Raw genomic sequence first — 18,798 nt, forward strand, 5'->3', positions numbered from 1 at the left:
GAGTTTTAAGTATAATTGGTATTTTACGCTATTCTGCAATGTATGGCTTTTTTTCTTTTTTGCATTTCTGCTTATTAAAAAAATGTCAAGCAGATTGATCGATAGAAAATACAAAATTGTAACATATTCTGAAGTGGCATTACATCAATACAGAATGTTGTTTATGCTGGGTTTATTTGAATGGCATTACAGTACAGCTGGGCAGGAAAAATCTTTCTCAGGGAAAAAAACCCAGCTTGTCAAAACCAGTCAGCCACTTGTCACAAGGTAGTATTTGCATCAAAACAATGAATAATCCCCGCACCTTCTATAGGTTCATCTAAGTTCTGAGTAATGAAATTCATGTTCTTTCCCTGCATCATGCAAAGCACTGCTACTGCTCTTGCATGTTTGATCTGGCTTTCTGAGATGCTGGGAGTCTGAAGTGGATCTGCCAGAGCCAGAGTTACTCCATGTGCGTTGTGCAAGGAGGGGAAGCTGCTTTAGCCAATATCCCAGACACATGTCTGGTGTTGGGGCAGAGTGGCTTGGGAATATTTATAGTTTCACAGAAATTATGAGGAGTGAATGTGGCTATGGTATCCTTATATGTCATGTATAAATACAATTTCATATTGTTATCTTAAGTATGTAGTAAAATGATAAATTTGTTACACATTTGCAAATGCTAAATGTGATATACGCAGTGTGTAAAATCCATATTTGGGTTTAAAACCTATTGCCTCAGAACTCTATTTATATCATTCTTCTACTTTAAAAGTCTATTTTCTCGCCATACTCCCTCCTCTAACACTGCTGGGTACCTAAAGCCGCTGCGAGAATGATTCATTTGGCTGATTTGATCACTGAATCCATCTTCAAACCTTTTTATACTTTGTCCTCCCCCCAATTCAAACATGAAGTTGTCCTCCAGCAGCATCTGCAGTTTTTAGCTCCTAGATGCTCTTGTATTCTGTCTTTTATTCCAAGTCCTCAGCCGAAGCTGACACCTTTTTCAGTGTCCTTTTTCCATGCTGTCTCTTATGTGGATCTTGACTGTAAAATTAACCCAGTTCTTCAGATACTTGTCTGGTGTCTGTGCCTGTACCCGTGTGAAAAGACTCACCTGAATTGGTCAAGTCTTTAAACCAGAGTTTGGGTGTCCAGCTGTCTGGTGAGGTGCACAAATCCTGCGGAAGGGATTCATCATCGGTCGCAGGAGTGCCTTTTGGTGCCTGTGCTCTTGCCTGCACAGAGTTGCCTGGGGCTGCGTGTGAGCTCTGAGAGGGGCTCATGCAGGAGGCTCACGCAGCGCTGGCACCGCTGTCTCTGTGCTGCAGCCTGTGCCGCCCTTCTGAGCCCCGAGTGCTTTCCCGACTCCCATCTGCCTCGCCTTCTAATGCTGTTTATCATTAAACTTGTTCAAGTAAAGATGCCCATGTTTCATATGTATAAGCAATCATAACTATAGGAAAATAATTCAATGCCTTCCAGAATTGCATTAGCCTACCCCATGATAAAATAATCAAAGAGTGCCTCTCACTCTGAGAGACTTCTCTGCCCCCTCTCCTTTATTCATTCCTGTCCTTATTTTGAGGATGAAGAATTCATCTTTCTTAGTACCATAAGAGCAACATGGATTTTCATAATCTAAGTAATAGTCTTTTTTCTTTTACTTTTTGTTTGTTTGTTTGTTTAAAGGCGAACATTACTTAGTTTAGAAATCTCCCAGTATTATTTGTCAAAGTCAATTTTGTAGTCATCTTTAAAACAAAAGCAGTATCCTGTGTTTGCACAGGGTTCAGCACAGACCTTAATCTTTTCTGGACTCAAATTCTACCACAGTATAAAGGATAACATCTGCTCTTGACAGCTAAAAAGGAAATTAACATCAACTAATGTCATCAATAGCCTTTTGTCTTACCAAGAACTTTGTTCTATACAAGCCCGGGGTTGGCTGCCACCCTCTGACCCTTTGGAAGTTAGGCATCCTGGATTGCACTCTGTTACATGTAGGATATCAGAAGTAGAGCTGTGCTTTCAGAATTTGCTTCCCAGATCTGGAACTGATGGAGTGCGATGGCTATACACATCAGGATCTGTGTTTTTCAGAGGGGACAGGCCAGTCTCTTCCACTGCCTGCCCTTGGGACTGGTGACTCGGTCTCAGGACTGAGATGCCCAACGTTGGATTCTCCCCTTGGATATGCCAGAGTCAGCTGCTCGTCCTCATGTCTCAGCCAGCTTCTCCAGAGCCAATTACTAGTCCTGTTCCTTCATCCATTTGTGAACTGGAGAGTGTTCATGCAAAGCAAACACACGGTGGAATCACTGAAGTGCCTCTACTGAGATAGGGGAGGAAATACAACATTGTGTATTGGTAACCTGTCACAGTCTGGTTGGGTATACCATACTGACTAGATGGAGAAGGCCTCTTGATTTTCTGCACCTATTTTTCCTTCCACGCCTTAGAAATCAAGATGTGTCCTACCTTATGTTTCCTGACACTTGATGTACTTACATTTGTCATTCATCCTTGTATGAAATTTGCAAACCTATAAAATTATTGGGAAAAAATTGTTTGCTGGGAATAGAACCTGTGTGTTACTGCTTTGATAATAAATGTACCCACTGGAATCTGCTGTGTAGCGGAGTTTTTTTACTGTGTCTTCAAGCAACAGAAACAATAGCTGAGACATTTTTGATCTACAGGTGCTCCAAAGACATGCTACGCTGACTGAAAGTCTCACTGTATTGCCTGTCACAGTCCAGCTTGGAATATATAATGTATCTTCAGGGATACATTAAACTTGCAGCCAAAAGAGGATGGCTTTTATCAAGCACACTAGAAGAAGATTATTTGAGAAGTTAGTGTAGGATCCAGATTTTTGCTTAAGATAATCAAGCGATGGAGCTGGATTCATTTTTGTGGTGTCTTGACACAATCTTGCATCAAGTTCAAGTGTTAGGTAGGATGGTAAGTGATACAGACTGACTCTGTGGGAAGCTATCAGCCTAAGTGACTTAATTTATTGTTCACCAAAACTCCTGAATACTTAATGATATGCTAATCTTCCAATATATAGCAACCTGTTTGCAGACAAATGCTACTTATTTTGGTGTACCAGATTTGATCTACCAGATCATGCCATTCCTGTGCTATCATATGGAAGAGCCAGTTTTGTGTGTATATTCTTGAAACAACTCACTGGTACAATGCAGTATTTTCATCAGGGATGGCTTGATGTGTTAAGGCATCAGGCAGTTTAAAAACTCATAAACATTATCCAGTGAAAAATACTGAAATATCTTTTTTAAATCCTGACATAAATGCCTATAGATACATTTCATAGTTATTTTAGCCTAGAAGTTCATACTGTTGGACTGAGCAAAATGACGTACAGTTGGTTGGGGGTTAGGGGGGTGGGGGTGGATATTTTGAGAGAGAACACAGAAGATTTAAAAGTTGCTTTTACAAATTTAGTGTGAAAATTATTTGTGTTCGAGGATATGAATCTAAGGAGCATAAAAGATGTAACGAGCCTATGAACCGCTGGACAACCTTACAAAATAGATTCCGGAAAGCAGAGAGTGTCAAAGGACTACTAACAGGAAACTAGGGGCACTGTTTTGAAGCTCAACAGCTCCATTTGTCATTCCCTTCAAATGCAAACATTCCATAAAGGTGTTTTATTTGTTGATTTACCCCAACAGAGAAATTTCTGCATAACTTATGCCTGACCAAATATACCGTCTGAAAGCCGGCTTTACATCCCTATTTCTTGCAAGATGCTGTTGCCTGCAACAATTTAGAAATTACTACTTGCTTGAGAGAGTTCTTCATATAGTAAGATCCTCTAGCACCAGGCTGCCATTTGTTTATTTCTCTAGATTACGGAAGTTGCCTTTCCCACCATAGGGATGTCAGCCCCTTGAGAATAAGCAAATGGTAAAGGTGAGGGAATCTAGGTCATTCATCTGCTTGAAACTAAAGAGACTAGGCTATACAACTAGTCATCATTAGCAAGCTGAAGTAAAACATTAAATTTTAAAATCCTCTGATCTTTAAGAGCTTTAAAGTGATGTATTGTTTAAGCTAATAATGCAAAACCAGGGTATAACCAATGGATGCAGATGAATATAAATAAATTGATTTGGCAGCAGGTGCACATCTGCAGCTGAGACCAAACATTCAAAAAAAAAAAAAAAAAAAAAAAAAGAAGCTGGTAATTCTTCATACTTCAGAAAGGCTATCCAAAAGACTATGAAGGCATCTGAGAATTTTCACACAGGAAAAAAAAGGTCCTACTGTGCAAACATTATGAAGCACTGTTTTATTCATTGAGGACCTAAACCTCAGGGTGAATACAGAAAGAACACCAAATTTTATTAGAAGAAATGAGAAAATATTGTGAGGAACTCCAGAAAGCCTAGAAGAAACTACATGAATGAGCATCACTGGGGTACGTGGAACTCCAAGTTGATGTGCTGGGAAGGAACAGAGAAATGGCTTATTCTGTTCTTGAAATTCAAGGTTAGCTGTGACAGCTCAGCAGAAATACCTGGCTGTGGTTTATGGTATGTTAGCGAAAACATTACGTATGTTTATGTAATAAACACTTCCACTGGTAACCAAACAGAACAGAGAGTTAGCGTGTACAGAAATGGACAACTGTGCTGCAATGGTGACAATGCCCTTCTACACTTTCCCACCCTGAACATTGTGTTTGTTTCTCATCCCCTTATCCAAATAAAACACAAAAATAATTTGAGAGGCAGAGAAAAAAAAGACATGAAAGAGGCTTCCTTTGGATTGGAAAAATATTGGAACAGCTAGTGTTGCATGGAGAAAGTGAAACGGGCAGACTCGTGGTGTCACCGCTCGGCACACAAACCCCACAAGAGACAGGCATTCTCAGGGAAAGAAAAGTTTGCCATTTTAAGACTATTTACCTCTTTCCTAATCTTGCTAACATACTTGTTCATTACATTAGTTTTGCATATAGCGGAATGGCTTCTTTGTAATATTAACAATTCTAAAAAACTTCTTGCTGCGTAGCCCGATTAGCATGCTAATTGGGCCTCTCCTGTCAAGCAGTTCTAGAGGGGTAGTTTATTCCTGGGTATCAACAGTGAAATAGCATTTAGTTAAGCACACATTTTAAAAGTTTATCTTCAGATTTGGATATTCTTTTAAGAAATAAATGTAATGTGTTATTCTGCTTCAAGTTGGAAATGATCCTGCCCTGGAACCGTACAGGAAAGCTGTGCTAGTTGAGCAAAACTCTGATTTGAACAGCATTATGTATATGTTGTGTATGTACAGACATATGAATTCAGAGTTTTGCTGGATTATACACACCCAATACACACACCTAATCTAGGAGAGAGAGCTCTGTTTGTGACATCCCTTTCTGTCTGTCTATCTATATGCCACTAAATCATTGAGATACTTTTCTTTGAGAGGAAAATAATGGCACTGAGTTTGTAATTTCCTGCACATGGCTTATGAATATTTTATTTTCCCTTAACTCAAATATATTTCAAAGTGTTACACAGAAAGTGTTGCTATTTGGAAATACCAGGCTCTTCTTTGATCCTTTTTAAGGGAAGAATACACTGGAGCGAACGATGCACATTCAGCTAATCCAGTACCACAAAAAAAAAGAAAAAAAATTTAGAGAATAACACAGGGAATTGTGTTTGTGATATAAATGATGATTTTGAAAATGGGTAACATTTAACTACTGTGAATAATCTGTGCATAACAGTTGGAATTATAAAAGCCTCATACTGTATCTATAATCCTAATGTGTTTCTTTGCTGTTTTGCAGGCAGACCAGTAATGATTGTAGTTGAATACATGGAGAATGGATCCCTTGACTCATTTCTGCGGGTGAGGCACTATTTTCTGATGACATTTGAATAAGATGCCATTCTAGGTTAAGATTTTAAATAATTTATCATAAATTAATTTCTACATAATGTTATTCATGGCTTTTTAGTGAAGAATAGAAGCATTTTCCCCAGGGCACATTTCTAAGGTACAGTGATACATTAGAGCATGGCTGGAAAAAAAGAAAATTTTAACTTAAGAATATAATTTATTTCTTTTACAAAAGTAGTTCCCAGCTTTAGCAAAATGTATTTCAAATAGTATTTTTGTGAAGGAAAAGATAAATTGAAGCACAAATGCCTAGCCTTATGGAAGTGTTCATTTTTCTTAATCACGTTCAAAAATACTTTGTTATGATTTTTTTTTGGTTTGTGAAGTGTAGAACAAACTCCGTAATTGATTTATAATTATTTATGGTTACTTGCATTTAACAAATTGAATTAAAAAACAGTTTATGGGTGAAATGTCCTGGCATTAATTAACCCCCAAAGGTCACTAAGAAACATTCAAGAAATGCTAGAGAAAGCGTGAATTATATGTTGACACAATTGTATTTAATTTTTCTTAGAAAAGTAGAAGGAAAGGGTGACCCCCTAAGCTAAACTTATCCTAAAACCATGTCTTTGTTAACAGAACCCCTGGAAATGCTCTGGCAGCCCACTGACATAAGACCCTGTGTGAATAATTTGATTGTCAAATATTTAAAATTTGTCTTTAAAAGTAAACATCAGTCCTTACTAGCCAGCTGCCTTGCCATTGCCATCTTGCAGAATGGTAAAGCTGAGGTCGTAGGCAAGGTTGGGGCAGGGGGACTGTGGTTTTGTGAACTTGTTTGAAAGGGTATCCCAAATGCAAAGGAGAGGTGTTCAACAAGGAGCTGTGAAAATATTGGCAGGAAAATCTAGATGATGGTGATTCAAGGATGCTTTGGTAGCAGGAAGAAGGAACTGCTAAGAGAAAAGAGAGAATAAGCAGGAGGCAAAGAACAGCCAATGCTTTAGAAAGAAGACTCAGCCAGAGAAAGGGAGAGAAAATCGTACAGAGAATACTTGTTTGACAGCAGATTGAGAAAAGAGGTAGCCACAAGAGGAGAAAAGCATCTGGAACACAGGATACTACCCAAGTTATTTTTCTGGAGAGAGCTTGATATCATGAGGTTCTTCTTAGAAACTGAGTAGGTTTTAAAAATCACCCCCCTTGTCCTTCTGGCTGATCCGTCTATCCATCTGCAGCAGGCAGACTGATGCTGATTTGAGCATCTGGGACTTCCCTGGTCTGTAATATTTCAGCAGTGCCCTAGGAAGACTTGCCTGAAACTCCACTCTTTGTGTATGTGTGCATGTGTGTGTGCAGAATTTCATAGAAGAGAATAAAACCAAATACTGAAATAATTCATGAGAGAGAGAATTACCTTTCTCTGAATTGCTCTAGTATGATATCTATATTCCAATTATTCTTCACATGCATTTATTTATCAGAATAGTTACTACATATTAGGATACTTTAATAGAAACTGACATCAGCAAAATTACAATGTTACTGTGAAGCAACACTTCTCACATTGCATCAGATATATTTGTAGGCAAATCTGGTGGGGGGAAATGTGAGCTAATCATTTCTGCAGCTGCTTTCCATGTACATTATTTTACAGTTTTAATTCACAGCTCAGATATGGTTTGTTCTTCTAAAATGCTTTTTAAAAGGACTTTAGATAATATTCAGCATCCCAAAGCACAGTAGATACATCATCAGCATTTCCGTTAATAATTAGCAGAGCAAATGGCTGCAAAGTAACCTATTTAAAAAGAAATCCAGCTGCTTCATTAATAATAGTTGTTTTCTGCAGATATAAGTCTACACTTTTAAAAGCTTTTGTGAAGATACAAAGAAGCAGAGAGGGTTTATCTTTAGCCATCCTAATGAAAGGTGTTCAGTGAATATAACAATTCTTATGGGGTGAGATTTGGAAGGGCTTATAAAATTGTCTATCTTTCTTATTATTTAAAAGAATCACTTGTTATAGCACCAAGTATTTTTACAGAGAGGGGAAAAAAAATCCGTTTCTCACCATAAAAAATATTTCCACACACACTGCAACCTGCAAAAATTAACCAGCACATCCCTCTAACTTGTCCAGCCTTTCTCCAAAAGCCTCCAAGAATGGGTCAGTCTTACAATTTCAAAGTGAAACTCTGTGATGAACCATGTGAGGGTATTCCAGAAGAAAGGCTCCTCATGGAAGACGTTTGCCATCAGCCTTCTCACGGCCTTGGTGGGATGTTAGCTTTCATGCCCGTACGAGTTGTGCGAGGAATCATAAACTCCGAGTAAAACTCCCCTTGACCCCGAAACCCTACAGTCTTAATAAGCCTTTACTTCCTTGCTTTACAGATAGGGAAATTAAGCACTGTGATGCTAAGTGGTCTGCACAGTATTATGCGCAAAGTGCGTAGCAGAGAGTAGAAATTAAATCAGTTCCCCTGAATTCCAGGCCAGCAGCTTACACTCATCCTTCATCTTATTTAGTGCTGTATTTTGGTTGTAGTTACGTGGCCAAATCCCCAAAGCAGTGCCTTACTTTCTGCTATTTGTATGAATTAAACAACAGGCTCGGCTAGATTATGTCTTCCCCACTCTACAAAACATCCTGTATGCTGGCTGCTAACTTTGAGCTTTTGGGGAAAAAAATTGGCATGCGCTTCCAATATGAAGATGCTTCAGAAATACTCTTAGTGGAAAAGCATCAACTAATGAGAACCAGTTCTGTAAGATGATAGTAATTAATTACAGCAATTGTGCACCGCCAAACATCCTAAATTGCTGGAGACACTTGACACTAAATTTTCCTCAGAAATCTTGCGTTATTTTTGCAATTATCTAAAACTCATTTCCATAAGATGAAACTCAGTTATCTTTTTTTTTTTTCTCATAGAAGATTGATGCATGTAAGTTAATCACCCCACAAAAGTATACCTGAAATTTGCTGTCAAGGAATTGCTTATTTAACCAGAAATAAGGTACATGTGACCACTTCTGGTAACACTTGGAGAGATTTCTCTGAAAAACGATGTGAGCTTCCAGCTTAGTATTTCCTCAGGGGCTAGAGGCAATTCTTTCAGTATTACTCCAGCAGCTGCCGGATAGGACTAATCTGTGCTTGGAAAGAAAGTGGCTAATACTTCAGCTTTGGAACTGAGGAGATCCAGGTACAATTTCCTATTACCAAGTTCACGCACAGACTTTGGAAGGAACACATTGTCTTCACATTCCAGTCACCTGCCTATGTAATGGAGATCTTAGCAATCACTCATTCTGCAAAAGTATGAGGGAAATAATAAACACATGAAGAGTTGAAAGGGCAGCTAATCTGTATTGGTAGAAAGATGTACTCAGTAATTAGGATAGCTGCAGTCAGATACGTTTGCTCAGGCTTGCTGATACAGAGCATAGAAGATACAAGAAAGACAACCAAGAGAGATGCGTAATAGAAAAAAGAAAAAAAAAAGCCTAAAACCCACAAAACCTTTTTAACCAGCAGTTTGCCACTGCTGCAGGTTTGAGATGCCTTTTCTCTAAGCATGGCCATGTCTAAGTAAACCACATGGGTATTGAATCACTGCTTGGTGATCTTCCAGTCTTCGTAAATGATATAAACACAATCCCATTTTGCTGAGGGAAAACAGAGATGAGTGCCACATGCAGCAGTTTGGACCCAGTTTCACTCCTTAGCTGTTGGTGCTGGACACCCCATTTCCCTCAGTCTTGCCTGTCAGATGATTGCAGTCATTCCTATAAAAGTCCTTTGCCCTGAGGGTGGTCTTTTCACCCTGATATACCCTCCCTGGCTCAGCCCACTCTCTAAATAGATGCCTCACAGACTTACGGAGCTCTTAAGAGTTAAATCTGATCTACTGTTTTCACAGCTCCATCTAAAGGATCGTTCTTGGCTAGAGTAATTGGATTTAGCATCACATAGACAGGAATGGGGTGATTAGGAGGCTAGGTGGCTTGTGTATTTGGGGGGGCTACTGCTTCGTGGGTTCAGCGGTACAGAATGCCACCTGGGGAGCATCTATGGCCGTGGTCCCAGATCACCCTCCTCATGCACCGTTCAGTATGGGCATGGATCTAAGCCACAGAAAAGGAACACAGTTAGAAGTTGACTTCGGGGGATGTTCAGCTACCTAAAATCATGTAAAATGAACCAAAAAACTATTACCAGAGTATTTTTAACTTTTTTTTTCTTTTCTGCAGCTGCAGACTACCAGACTACTGTCGGTGTTTCATTCCTGCTCAGTGTCCAAGGTGTGCTAACCAATAGCGGGCACAGTGAGGCAAGAACCAGGGACACAGCAATATTAATCAGATGAGAGCTCACAGTATTGCAGCAGGTTCTGTAGCAAGCCTGATAACTTAATTTCTCAGCTGTATCCACTGCGCTGTATTTGCTCACCCTTCTGTATTAGAAAGGGAATGTGCACTCTTCAAGGATCAGTGTGGGGAAGAGAGCTCCTCAGGGTTTGCAGCATTTTCCCTTAACTGTACCCTGAAGAGATTGATGTTTAGGTTAGAATGATGCTCCAGTCTTGCCCAGTTTTGTGAATCTCTGAGCTGTAGGAGGAAGGGATTCATTTACCTAGAGTAATCACAGGGTCATCTTGCTTTCTTCATTGTTACTATTTGTACTAGCAATGCTCCTCTTCCTACCTAAAAACTTGTGACTGATATATTTCCTTTCACTTCAGAGAATTAAAATACTAGTAAAAAAAGTTATATACAAGCATACATCGTAGGTTAAAATGCTGTAAAATATATTTTGTTCCTTGAAAAAAAATATTTTCTAAAGATTCTATTGAAAATATGCTTTACTGCCTTAGAGCACTAACTGCAGCAGACTGTACAGCAAATGAAACCCTGGAATTCATCACCAGATTTTAATCCCTTGAGGCATGTCTAGCAGAGGCTAAGATAAGTGTAAAAATGTGTGGAAAAAAATGTTACTAGAAGGAGAAAATATTATGATATATTGCTCTTTGATGCAGTAATCGTTACAAAGTTATTCTCAGAGCAGCTTTACTTGATAGCTCACCCTTTTTTCAACTAGAGCTTAGATGCTGCAGCAGACACTTACATTTAGTGAGTTTGCGGGAAAGGGAGAAAAGAGAAAAATGAAGACTTGCAGAAAGTTCTACAAAGCGATGTTGTAAAGTATGTGTTGTATATCCATCTAACATGGCCTCACTAGACAGAGTCAGCTTTGGGGAAAAGTGGCCAGATGGCCTTTGCTAAGTTTAACAGTTCCCATTATTATTTATCTGCATCCAGAGAGGCAACAACATTAGAGCTCATAACTAATACTCATCCTTTTGCTTTCACACACAGCATTCATGCACACTTTTATTTATTGGAGGCACGTTCCTTTCCTGGAAGGATAACAGTGACATTTTAGTATCCTTTGCTTTCAAAAATGACACTATACAGAAGAAAACCTGCACTGGAGACTGTTGATACCAATTTTTTTTTTTCTGAACCAAAAAACAATTGAGCAATTAGAAAGTGAGTTTGCATATCTTAATAGTGAAATTGTAAGCAACACATATTTACGTGACCTAAGATTACACTTAAAGCTAGTGTCACTGATGCTACAGAGCCAACATCTGTTCTCAGGCAATGGCTCACCCTGTTAAAAGGAGGTAGCAAACAGTATCTCTGATACCGCTGTGAGAAGTTCATTTAGAAATGCTGGATAGTTTTAATCACTGTAGATATTCTTCCTACTGAGCAACAAGATATTTATTACAAACTGTCTTGTATTTGAAGCCAAAATGAATTAGATGATAGGTAATGTGGACACTTTCAGTGTGCTCTTTATCTCTGTGAATTTGTGGAGAATACGTAAGAAACCAGGAGATCAGAACAGACCCGATGTCATCCATGTCTTTAAAAAGAAAGGAAAAGAGAAGCCAAGAAATTACAGGCCAGTCAGCTTAATGTCAACTGCTGTAACATTTCTGGAACAAATTATCAAAAAAGCATTTATAAACACCTTAAAGATAACAGTGAGATAAGTATAAGCCAACATGGATTTGTCAAGAAGAAATTATGTCAAACGGTCTGGTTTTCTTTTATAACAGGGTGCAGGCTTTGTGGGTGTGGGAGAAGCAGTTGATATCATAAGTCTTGACTTTAGTAAGGCTTTAAAACTCTCTCACATGAGATCGTCATGAGCAGCTAGAGAAATACGGTCTTGATGAAACCTCTATAAGTGGATGCAGTACTGGCTACATACTGTGTGGAGAGAATGGACTTTGGATGGAACGACAGATGAAGCAGGCTTGTTCCGCAGTCTGTGTTTCCCCATATTTTCATTCACCCTCCAAATCCTGAGACTGCGACTAAACTTGTGAAATTTTCAGGCAATGCAAAGCCAAGTAGGAACACAGGCAGACAGCAGGACAGAGCTAGACTTTAACATCATCACATCAACAAATTTAAGAAACAATTTAGTAACTAATTAGTTTTTTAAACTAATTAGAAATAAGTAAGGACAAGAGCACAATACTCCACTGAGGCTGGAATAATCAGCTATAGAGGACAGAGAATAACTGTTCAGAAAGAAGTCTGCTGGAAGAAATTACTCTAGAGGTGGCAGTAGATCAGGCATGTGACATTGCTGTGAAAATGGCAAATACCACAATGGAATGTGGAAACAGGAGCATCCCCTGCAAGGTCTGTGAAGTAACTTTTCCCCTCTGCTTCGCACTGTCGAGGCCTCAGAGTACTGTCCCCCGTTTGGACCTCAACGCTTCTGAAACGTAGGTGGGCAGAGTCTTCAACAAAACCAAAAAGAATAGTTGCCAAGCAATTGAGATCTGTGGACGGAACTTGTGTTTAGCCCAAAGAATAGGGCAAGAGAGATATTTAATCTTCATGTCCACAAAAAGCAGTTGCAAAGAGGAATTGAAAACTCTGCCAAAGTGCCATGCTCAAGGCAGGCATCTTATTTAAGTGGATATCTTATTTAAGATGCAGTATTGGCCTCAATGGCCTTTAAGTGCAGGTTAGAAAAGCATGTCAGGAATGACACAGGGTGAGGAGATGATCTGAATCCCCCCTCAAAGTCCCTTCCAGCTCTGTGATTCTGTGACCGCTATATTCCAGTGCACTGAAGTGGGCAGGGACACTTGGTTATACCAGGGCATCCCTTTCTTATTGCTGTAGCTGAGTAAAGAAAACAGGGTCACAGGTTGCAAGGCTACTGCTGCTATTCAGTCCAGATTTGAGTGTGGCTGTTGCATCCTAAAATAAGCTTTGGAAAAGCTTCATCTTGCAACATTTTTTAAATAACAAAAAGGTTTCCCGTGTTTTTAATGGTTGAAAAGGTTGAGAGATTCTTGTGTAGGATCACACAGTAGCATTTAAAATGAACTCATTTCAGGTTTTTATATATTACCTTTAATGAAATTAGGTATTAGTAGTTGTATGGAATCCTGTTAACAGTTGATGAAAGAAGAAATTGACAGTTAACCTAATTCAGTATCAGTAATATAAACCTGAGTGCAATCAACATGGTAGTATGAAGCACAAGTTATACTTCCAGGAAATAGCAAGTTGCAACTTGAATTTTGCAAGATTCATCCTGATAAAGTCATACCATTTACATGGTACAATAGTAAGAATAAATGCATAGCAAAAGCTGTATCTTTCATATTGTGACCAGCAGGAACTGTCACTGGTGACTATGATCTCGGTTAGACATGGACACACCATTTTCAATGCTATTCTCCATCTAAAATAAGAGCTAAATCATCTGCAGTAAAATATTTAGACCTGTAGCAAATCCTGTACGCTTCTCAGAATATAAGGGCATAAAAGTACTCTGACTCATATGGCAAATAAAGAAGTGGATTTTAGACTAGACAAAAGTCCAGAAACAATACAGAAAACTTCAACGATCATGCCTCCAAAAGGTAAAAGGGAAAAAATCTTCTGAAGAAGAAAAATTGCATGGGCTTGTAGAAAAGCACTGAACTAGTGCACGCTGGAGATGGAAACTAAGGATGAAAAGCAATGAGAGACACTAAGGATATCATCCTTCCTCCCCTACTGTAACTGACCCTCTTCACCGGCCCATTATACGTCAGTACTTTTGAAAGGTCTGTAACAGGAGGACAATTTTTCATGTACATAAGGTTTTCAAAAACAAACAGTAGCTGAATGAAAAAAACATTTTCTCAGGGCATTTGCAGGGCTGCATAAATGCAATGGCAACTACTCAGATATTGCATCTATACTCAGCTGATGAGAAAAGTTTATTTAGCAAAGCCATTAAATCCTGATTAAAATTTGATGGGATGATAGGATAGATGTGGTAAGTCCACTGAGGTCTGAATTGCTGCCAGTATTGATTAACACCCTTAACACCCCAGTGGGAATCCTATCAAAAGCATATTTCAAATCTAAGCCATGGGAATCAGAATAAAGCCCTGGATAACAACCGCCATATCATTCAGATGAGTGCTTTCTGTCCCTATATGACAAGCAAATGAAACGAGATCGTGGAAAGTTGCCAAAGGATTGTTTTGACTCACAGATGTATGTGGGGATTTACAAATGCTGAAAAAATGAGGCCAGATTCATACCTAGTATAATTTCATCAACTTAGTTGAATTTTCCAAGGGTTAAATATGGCCCATAGCCTCTATCCTAATCAGTTTAAATCAGACAAATATTTTGATATATTGGAAGATAACAGTATATATGGATTGTAAGGGAATACAACTGGCATGGAAACTGATGCAGAAGTGATTATAGAGAGACTTGAGAGAGAAGACTGTGTTGCTGACAGAAAAAATGTAGTTGTTCCAACTGCAAGGTTTGCAATGAAATGATATAAAACCAAGCATGAGAAGGGACAGAGGAGAACAGATGCAGAAGAGGATTCAGAGAAATATACAGAGGGAAACAGCATAACATTACAATTGGTATGTCAGCAAGTCTGTTGTTTCTTTAAAGGTAGAGATAAGAAGCTTGAACTTTTTGTGTCAAGGCAGAAGCCCAAAGAAATTTGAAAGAAGGAGGGAAAGAATGGCAAGAGCATGAGATTGTTTCTAACTTGGGCATTTCTGCTATACTGGTAAGCCAAATACCAAGATTTGGAAAGAGCAGAAAAAGGTTATGTTTTATGAAAAATCAGTCAAGCACAGTATAGGTTTGAAAGAGCACAAATTAAAAAAGGAAGGAATGAATGCTTGTGATCCAAGGGAACAAAAGGTTAAGGGAGATGTTGCAGATGACTCTGAGGTTTCTTGAAAGAATGGAGTTGTTAATGATGTGTAAGGAGGAGGTAAAATCTAGAGGTTTGGGGGTTTGGTTTTGTTTGGTGCTTTGTTGCGAGGGCGAGGGGGGATTGGCTGGTTGTTTTGCAAAACTAGGTCATAGGTACTGTGTTCCAAATGCTAATTCTACAGTTAGCTAAAAGAAGTTATCCACACAGGGTAAGTGCAAAGTGTATTAACTGTTTGCAAGCAGCTTAATAAATTTTGAGTCAATTGAGCATTTAGCATTATTCAATAAAAAGCAAAACCCAAATCCCATGTGACTTCATAAAATATTGGCTAGAGTTCGTGTCCTTCCTTTATTGGAAGAGGCTTGAAGTATTTAAGAATATTCTCCTTTGTCTCTCTTTGCTTAATTGCTAGATGGGAAGTTTTTATTTAAAATATGTCACTGACATGTTTTGGATTCAGAGAGGTTCCTCTTATTCTTGTGGTAAGGGCCTGTGATAGGAAATGTCATAGGCCGGTAACAGGGGATGGCCTTTTGTAAAATGTCTGGTTATCACACTTGTGTCTTGACCCTCAGCTGAGTGTCGTCTGCAGAACTAACTGCTTACAGGTGGCTTCAATGGAGACAACAAAGGAAGGGGGTTGCTTATAGGTGTGACATGATTACTAGAGAGATCTTCCTCCATATTTGTATGGGGAATTTAGAAACAAAAAGGCTGTAGAGCACTGCCACAAGAGGGAACAGTGAGAATATTCAAGGGGAAAAGTTGCTGCTTTCAAAGTGTCATTAAATATGCTTTGTTTGGAGAAATCTGGGAGATGGCTGGGGTGTTTGGCCACTGATGGCTTAAATACAAGTTTATTGGAAGGTATGATGGGACTGTGAGGTGTTCCAGCTGATAGGGTGTGTTAGTATCTGAATTTTTTGCATTCTGATATGTTGGCTTAGACTAGCAGCTTGGAAACCTAACCGTGTAGCAACCATGCATGTTTTCCTTTTAGTATTTTCTTTCTGGGTTTTCTCTTGTGTTATAACCTGACATAGCAGTACTGGTCAGTAACTGGTGAATGTTGCCCGTAATGCAGGTTTTGATATTCTGCTGCACTTGGGCTTTTCTTCCAACTGATTTTACAAAAGGAATTGAAAGAGTTCAAAGACACTCTGTATGTTCTATGAACTACAGAATCCACATTGTCTCTGCCTTTTCTGTTTGCTAAGTTTATCTGTCCTTCTATTTGTACTCAATAGAGCTTAACTGAATAATGACTTTAGGAACTAGTTCCTCCAATTTCTTCACAGGCAAACAACTTTTTCAATTTAGCAGTGTGTTATGCACACTAAATGGTTTATCAATTAAAAAAATATGTAACTTCTTGATTTAAGAATATGTACAATATATATTAGAGGCAAGTCTTGGTCTAGTGTAGCTTCATCTCAGAAGATAGATTAATAACATGAGAGGCAAGTAACACCAAATTTCTCCATGTCTGGGGTTTTGTGGTTTGTTTGTGGGGTTTTTGGTACCCTTAATTACATCTGAGTACTAATTCCTTATTTCTTTAAATGTTTATATCCTGACTAGCTGGATATAGGCCCCAAACCATTGAATCGTAATGGAAATGCTGAATTACTTTGCTGATCAGGGATAAAGTTAAGCATGTCTGTATAGTTCAGTCTGTTACTATGTTGAATCTAATGAGTTTACTGAACTTACTGTAAACTTCTCCCCTACAAAAATAATCTTGCTTAAATGTATGAGCTAAGCAATAGAAATGTCCTGAATGCTGATCAGAACCCTGGTACTTGTCTGTAGTGCAGTGCTGAAAGTATTGAAAGAGAAATGGAAAGTTAACTTGCTTGCAGGGAAGAGTTGTTTGGTTTTGTTTTGCTGTGCCTGCTAACATAAAAGCCTGGCTCACTGAATAATCCATGAGAAGCTAAATGTCTGCCAGCTGAGGTCACAAAAATACTGCTGTAAGCAGTCTGCTGTAAATGGTAGATAGGACAGACCTAAACCAGGCAAAGAGCCCATAATCAGATTTCTATACAGCTACTCACTTGGTCTCCACTGCCACATAATTCAGGGGCCTTCAGATGTAGGAGGGACAGAAGTGTTAACTTTAATGTTGCAGATGGGAAACTGAAGCCCACCAAGACTGACCAGATGGACAAGCGTGGTTAACAACATAACTCTTATTTACATGTTCAAGTCCCATAGATTTCAGCAGGAGTTAAGCAGATTAATGCTTTCATGGGCCTGAGCTTAAAGGGCTTAGTCAGCCAAGAAGACTGCGGAAAAGCTACATGACCTCTGAATTTCAGCACAAATCTTTTTAATCTAGTGTTCAGAGATTATATGGTGTTAGGTGCAGAACAGACAGAAGGTAGAGCCCCGAACTTTTTCCAGGTTTGTTTGCTGTGGTTTTTAAAACAAAACAAACAAAACCCACCACAACCCTCCCCAAAAAAGCAAAAAGTGAGGTAACAGCAGTACCTCATGGAGGCTGAGGTAATAAAGAGGGGCTCTTGTTTCCTGAGGCCATGGAGTAAGAGACAAAGAGAAGATTTTTCTGTGCATTGTCATTCTTGTATTAAAAATAGTGTTTGGGGAAAGTGTTCTTTTAACTGAAGATAAAAGACATTAAATGCTGTGAGTAGAAAGATTGTGGAGTGTGTGAAAATGTGGAAGAAATGGGGATAAGAGTGCACAATGAGAGATAGGATAGCTTGTGCTGCTGACCAAGTTAAATACTTGAAAAAAACAAGCTTTCAACGGGCAGGTTGGCTGGTTAAAAACATATTTTAAATATGAGCTGTAGTTAATAGCATCAGTACAAAGTTAATGAAAAGTAGCTTTGTTCTTTGAACTTGCATCTTTACTTGCAGAAACATGATGGCCACTTCACAGTCATCCAGCTGGTGGGCATGCTGCGGGGGATTGCATCTGGCATGAAGTACCTCTCAGACATGGGCTATGTACACCGCGATCTGGCAGCCCGTAATATCTTGGTCAACAGTAACCTCATGTGTAAAGTCTCTGATTTTGGTTTGTCACGAGTGCTAGAGGATGATCCTGAAGCTGCTTACACAACAAGCGTAAGTTTGTCTTATCTAATTTGAACAGTTTATTGTCTTGTGCCTCTTTTATTCCAGTTTCAGATTTGCCTGTGCCGTAGGAATACTAGTTTCAGTTGGCTTTGTTCCATTCTTAGTCCGTGTGGTTTAATAGCACTGATGATGTGTTTAAGGGAAGTTGGTGTTAACCCTTGTATTCATGAATTAAAATTTTCATTTTATTTCACTTAAGCTTACCTTCTAACAGGATACATAGGACTTTTCTCTAAGGTTTAAGTCTCATTTCATTGATACTTAAAATCCTTATGTGATGCAAGTAAATTGTTATAGTGGAAAATAGGGTTTGGGGGGTTTTGTGGGGGTTTTTTTGGCTTGTGGTGTTGGGGGAGTCCACTGAAGTGAAAAATTCTTGAACATGGAGCAGCTTCTTCAAATTTGACTTGGAAGAAAAATGTAAATTGTACCTGCAGTATGAAGAAAGTAGGGGAAGGAGTGGCTTGGTGTTAATAAAACTACAAGTTCAGATACAACATTTTTTCACCATATCAAAATGTTCAGTTA

General features: G+C 38.9%; 1 protein-coding gene across 9 annotated transcripts in view; it reads left to right on the forward strand.

Moving 5' to 3' along the window:
- EPHA6 (EPH receptor A6) overlaps positions 1-18,798 on the forward strand; it is a 511,564-nt gene that overhangs the window by 441,764 nt on the left and 51,002 nt on the right. For all 9 annotated transcript variants that reach the window (XM_075768276.1, XM_075768293.1, XM_075768260.1 and 6 more), the window contains 2 exons: positions 5,813-5,874; positions 18,049-18,258. In XM_075768276.1, coding sequence (XP_075624391.1) covers positions 5,813-5,874; positions 18,049-18,258 — 272 coding nt within the window. The remainder of the gene's footprint in view (positions 1-5,812; positions 5,875-18,048; positions 18,259-18,798) is intronic.

Source organism: Balearica regulorum, chromosome 1 (assembly GCF_011004875.1).
Source record: "Balearica regulorum gibbericeps isolate bBalReg1 chromosome 1, bBalReg1.pri, whole genome shotgun sequence".
NCBI lineage: Eukaryota > Metazoa > Chordata > Aves > Gruiformes > Gruidae > Balearica > Balearica regulorum.